Source organism: Octopus bimaculoides, chromosome 6 (genome assembly GCF_001194135.2).
Source record: "Octopus bimaculoides isolate UCB-OBI-ISO-001 chromosome 6, ASM119413v2, whole genome shotgun sequence".
In the NCBI taxonomy this organism is placed as follows: domain Eukaryota; kingdom Metazoa; phylum Mollusca; class Cephalopoda; order Octopoda; family Octopodidae; genus Octopus; species Octopus bimaculoides.
In genome coordinates, this window is record NC_068986.1 from 91,980,716 (window position 1) to 91,986,645 (window position 5,930).

General features: G+C 38.1%; 1 protein-coding gene across 1 annotated transcript in view; it reads left to right on the forward strand.

The window, feature by feature from the left end:
- The window catches only part of LOC106873671 (corrinoid adenosyltransferase MMAB), an 86,326-nt gene that overhangs the window by 46,352 nt on the left and 34,044 nt on the right, over positions 1-5,930 (forward strand). Inside the window, exon 9 of the mRNA XM_014921125.2 lies at positions 3,926-3,990. Within this exon, the coding sequence (XP_014776611.1) occupies positions 3,926-3,990 (65 nt within the window). The remainder of the gene's footprint in view (positions 1-3,925; positions 3,991-5,930) is intronic.

Sequence of the window (5,930 nt, forward strand, 5' to 3'; positions counted from 1 at the left end):
TCTATTGAGTTTAATTCCTCTATTGAGTTTAATTCCGCTATTTAAACTAAAGTTTTGGGAGTATAGTGCGATTGGCACCTGATGAACATACGCATGTATGGGAAACTATTAGTTGCGCAATAAGTACATATAGTTGAAATGTTTAGTAATATATATATATCTGTAAATAATATGTGACAATTATTTGGTAGCCATGATAAAACTGAGTTTTGGATGTTGGGGTGGAAACCCACACCGCCATTTCTTCAGTTATCTGGCTATCGGAAAATGCATGGAGTTTTATCATGGCTACCGAATAATTGTCACATATTATTTACAGATAAATTCCTCATATATATATATATATATGTGTGTGTGTGTGTGTGTGTGTGTGGAGGGAAACTGAGAAACCAGTCCTGTGCTCCTTACAAAGTAATGTGGACTAATAAACATGGTAAACTGTAATTGGAGAGAAATTTTACTGCTATTTCTACCAGTTTGAGTGGCTATATTTAGGCTCTCCTGTTGTCTATCAGTTTAGAAATTTGAGAATGTTTCTCTAATGTCATAGACTACCTTGCCAAAGCAATTGTTGTGCTGATTGACTGTCAGCAAACTCTTTGATACAGATTCATCATCATCATCAACCTCATTTTAACATCCACTTTTCTATGTTTGCACGAATCAGACAGAGTTTATTGATGTAAATTTTATAGAGTTGGATACCCTTCCTGTCTGTCTCCAATCCTTATCCAAGCAGGATAATATTTCCCTGTGACCAAACATGTCTTTGCAGAATATTAGAAATAAATTACATTTAGTTACAGCAATGCATGGCTGCAATCCTATGACTGAAACAAGTAAAGAAGGAAAAAAAGATAGAAAACAGATTCTAAAAAACTGGTAGGAGACCTAGGGGTAGACCAACAACAAGATGGTTGGATTACATCAATAGTCTTAGTTGATCACATTTGGGAATCCAGCCAGAGATTCTAATGACACTTACTTCTGATAAAGCCTTATGGAGTAGGTTCCTAAGGACTCTAACCAAATGTCCCTTTCAGGAATAGTTGACAGTAAAGATGGATGGGTGTATAGAAGAAAGATATTACATTGTACCAGTGAAATATTCATTAATTAGACAGACTTACACCAACACCAATGAATTGTACCTCACTGTGGTACAAATGAATGGGTTTTGTGTACCTTTGTTTTTGGTATTTGGTACTTAATTCTCCACATCATTGAACCCCGTGTTTCATTGAGCAGACCCATAATCAATGTTACTCAGCCATTGACCATCCCATCTTCTTTCCAAGCTAGTATACTCAGAACTACATCATTATCCAATGTGACCTTCATTTTTTTGAGATATAAGGCAAACTAAGCTGCTGTTTCTAATGGTCAAGTGACTGGTAGAGGCTACTCAGAAGGATGATTTTTTTTGTTAAAGTGTTTCTTTCAATAAGATGTTCTTTCTGTTACTAACCATCAAACTGAGAATTAGGGAGTGGAACCTTGTTTCTTCAGCAGTCAGGCAAACTGAGTATCTTACTCAAGGTCACAAAACCAGTTGTAATATCATCGTCATTGTCATCATCATCATCATTTAATATCTAGTTTCCATGCTGGCTGGCATGGGTTGGATGGTTTGATAGGATTCAGAGAACCCCAGAGCCATGCTAAGCTCCAATATTAGCTTTGGCATAGTTTCAATGGCTGGGTGATCTTTCTAATTCCAGTGCCGAATGCCTTCCTAACACCAATATAACATTTGGTTTGAAATCATTGCAATGTGATCAGCAATCCTGAATTTTAATCTCTGAGCCATTGTGACTTCCGAGTTGATCTACCATTTCCGGTGCCATCTGATACTATGAGAAGGTGGGCCCAAGAAATCTATTTGCTGTTGCTTTTTAATTTCAAATTGGCCCTAATTAAACAGACTTATGATCAATAACATTCCACCTTTGACCATCCTGTTTTTATTATTATCACAGTTATGTACACTATCAACATTATCCAATGTGTCTTTCATTTTTTGTAGACAGTAGAATGTGGTATGAGGAATATTTGATTGTTATTTCTAGCAAGGCGTAGGAGTGGCTGTGTGGTAAGTAGCTTGCTTACCAACCACATGGCTCCGGGCTCAGTCCCACTACGTGGCATCTTGGGCAAGTGTCTTTTACTATAGCCTTGGGCCGACCAAAGCCTTGTGAGTGGATTTGGTAGATGGAAACTGAGAAAGAAGCCCGTCGTATATATGTATATATATATATATATATGTGTGTGTGTGTGTGTATGTGTTTGTGTGTCTGTGTTTGTTCCCCCAACTTCGCTTGACAACCAATGCTGGTGTGTTTACATCCCCGTAACTTAGCAGTTCAGCAAAAGAGACTGATAGAATAAGTACTAGGCTTCCAAAGAATAAATCCTGGGGTCGATTTGCTTGACTAAAAGGCAGTGCTCCAGCATAGCCACAGTCAAAAGACTGAAACATGTAAAAGAGTAAAGAGTAAGTCAAGTGACTGTGTAACATTTTGCATGTTAGCTTAAAGATGTTTGGTTGTTGTTGTTGGCGTCGATGTTATTGCATCAGACTGCATGTAATAGAAAAATCATTTTCAAATAATCCTTTATCAACTTGATACGTAAAGATTATAGTAAGTGATGGAGGCGGTGGTGGTGGTGGTGGTTGTGTTGCTGTTGGTGACGGCAGCGGTGACATGGTATTGATGGTAATGCTGTTATGATGTAGGTCATGGTGAGTTGTTATGATACTGGTGGTTATTTTATGGTGGTAAATTGGGGGTGTCGTAATGGTAGTGGCGGTGGTAGTAGTATAATCTGGTTGGTTAGGGCTGGCTGGGGTTAGGGTTAATGTCTGTGATAATTTTACAGACTGATCTGATTAATATAAATATATATTGAATTATATACATTATAATTATAAGTTATATAAATTATAGGTCAAGCATATCTTATCTGTGTCATTTAGAAGCTTGCTTTGCAACCATATAGCTTTGGGTTCAATCCCATTGTATGGAACCTTGGGCAAGTATCTTCCTCTATAACACTGAGCCAATCAGTGAGTGAATTTGGTGGAGGAAAACTTTGTGGAAGCTTGACATGTATATATATGTGTGTGTATGTGTGTGTGTGTGTGTGTGTGTGTATATGTATATATATATATATATATATATATATATATATATATATATATATATGTATATGCAGTTTTGTTTCTGTATTGAACATCCATCAAGGGCATTCATATGAGAATGGATTGGATGGTTTGACAGGAGCTGCTGAACCAGAGGACTGCACCAAGCTGCAATGTCTGCATTGGCATGGTTTCTATGTCTGAATGCCCTTCCTAATACCATCCACTTTATAGAGTATATGAAGGCGGCGAGCTGGCAGAAACATTAGCATGCTGGGCAAAATGCTTAGCTGTATTTTGTCTGCCATTACGTTCAGAGTTCAAATTCCGCCGAGGTTGACTTTGCTTTCATCCTTCCGGGGTCGATAAATTAAGTACCAGTTACGCACTGGGGTAAATATTATCGACTTAATCCCTTTGTCTGTCCTTGTTTGTCCCAACTATGTTTATCCCCTTGTGGGCAATAAAGAAATAAGAATATACTGAGAGCTATATATCAATTACTTCGTGGAAGAATCATTGTCGTCATTTTGAGTGAAATTGATTGCTATTTCTAGCAGTTTGAGGAACTGCAGCAATCCTCTCTCACTGACTTGCTTTCTAGCAAGCATCTAGAAGTTCCTTGTTGATTTAACAGCTATGTTGTTGTTGTTGGTGGTGGTGGTGGCGGCCATTGTTCTCAGGATGATAATCGCAGTGCTGTAATATGATGATGATAATGATGATGATGGTTATACAAGGCTTCATATTTATTTATTTATTTATTTATTTATTTATTTACAGTCTGGTGGTAAAACAGCTGCCTCTCTCCACATGGCCAGATCTATTTGTCGAAGAGCTGAGCGAACGTGAGTAACCCTGTTTCATAATACTGCTTCACCTTCTTTTATCCTTTTCCAACTGACACACTTCCTCACTCATGCTTTGGTTTGTCTTGAAGATAAAAATCAATCTGACTGATTGGCGATTACCCCATCACCAAACACACTCTACAACCTCTTATTTCGAGCCTCCATTCTGCTTCTCTGACTTCTACTACAATGGTCTTCCCCTCTGAACAGTTAGCTACACATAAGCTCATCCCATCTGTCTCTCCTTCTCCCATTACCTTTACTGGGTCTCTTAACTTCTCTCCCTAACAAGACATTGAACTTCTGTTTTACAGTTTCCCATACAGTTTATGTTATGAGTAAATTTGTAAATTGTAAAGGGATCATCCATTGATGTCGACCTCATATTTACTACATGATGTTTTTGTTGTTTAGTGACAGGGAGCCTTGATCCAGTAAGCCTATGATCAAAGGTGTTCCAGGTCTAATTAGCTGGTCTTTTTTTTCTCTGTCTTAGGTATGGTGCATCTGGAATCATCATTTCATCATTTAACGTCCACTTTCCATGCTAGCATGGGTTGGATGATTTGATTGGGGACTGGCGAACCAGATGGCTACACCAGACTCCAATCTGATCTGGTAGAGTTTCTACAGCTGGATGTCCTTCCTAACGCCAACCAGTAGTGGGTGCTTTTTTACGTGCCACCGGCACAAGTGCCAGTCAGGCGAAGCTGGAACAGTAACTCAGATATATGCAAGAATAGGTTTAACTTCCAATACTTGAAAACTTGAGGTGTTTACATCTGAGACATGCACATCTTGCTATTTTGGAAATCTGCACCTCAAATATACTCAAGAATAATGCAAGACTCAAGAAAATGGTGTAACTGAGGCTACTGATTTTAGTACACAAGTAGATATATCAGCATATAAAATGGTATGCTGCATTTGCAAAGCTAGCAGTGACATAATAAAACTGATTATATATTTGGTATCAAATATATCCAAGAAGCGCCCCAAATGTAACCAAGAATAAGTCTAACTTCTAAGATATCACGTTGGTCAGTGTTGTTGCAGTCAAGTATTTTTAATGGCAATTTTTAAGCATAAGGGCTATATCAGAGAAGTAAAAAGAAAACTCAGTGAATGTTTCATTCAGTATCTGTAAATTAGTCAAAAATAAATCTTAGTTATAAGTCATCAAAGGTTGTTGTTGCTCAGTGTTATTATTATCACAAGGGCAAGGGTGATTGACTTGACATCATCATTAGGGCATCTGGAAAAATGCCTTGCAGTATTTGTTCCAGATCTTTACTATTTGTACTTAAATCCTGCTGAGGGATTTAAACCCCCGGCATCAATAAATAAAGTACCAGTCATGTATTTGATGTAACTTACTGGTACTCTCAGCTCAGAATTGTAGAGTTCATGACTAAATTAGGCGCACATATTTGAAGAATAATGGTGTGGCAGAAATAATTGTATTGGGTTAAATGTTATAAAACCCTCAGGGATTTATAAAATATGTAATAGGCATGTACTGGTGTTATTTTTAACCTTGTGCTGTATGTGAGAAATCATTGTCATCACTGCCTCAGCTGCTGCTGTCATTGTTGTCGTTATTTAGCCCTTGTGTCCTCTAATCTGGTAGACCAAAGCAAAAAGAGTATTACTCCCACCCTTACTTTACATGTAAAAGGATCCTAGTTCAAACTCAGCCTGGCCATGTGCACTTTTAGTGACAATTGTTGATCAAATGTATTATACTGTGGGATAGTTAAAGATCATCATCATCATCATCATCGTTTAACGTCCGCTTTCCATGCTAGCATGGGTTGGACGATTTGACTGAGGACTGGCAAGCTAGAAGGCTGCACCAGGCTCCAATCTGATCTGGCAGAGTTTCTACAGCTGGATTCCCTTCCTAACACCAACCACTCTGAGAGTGTAGTGGGTGC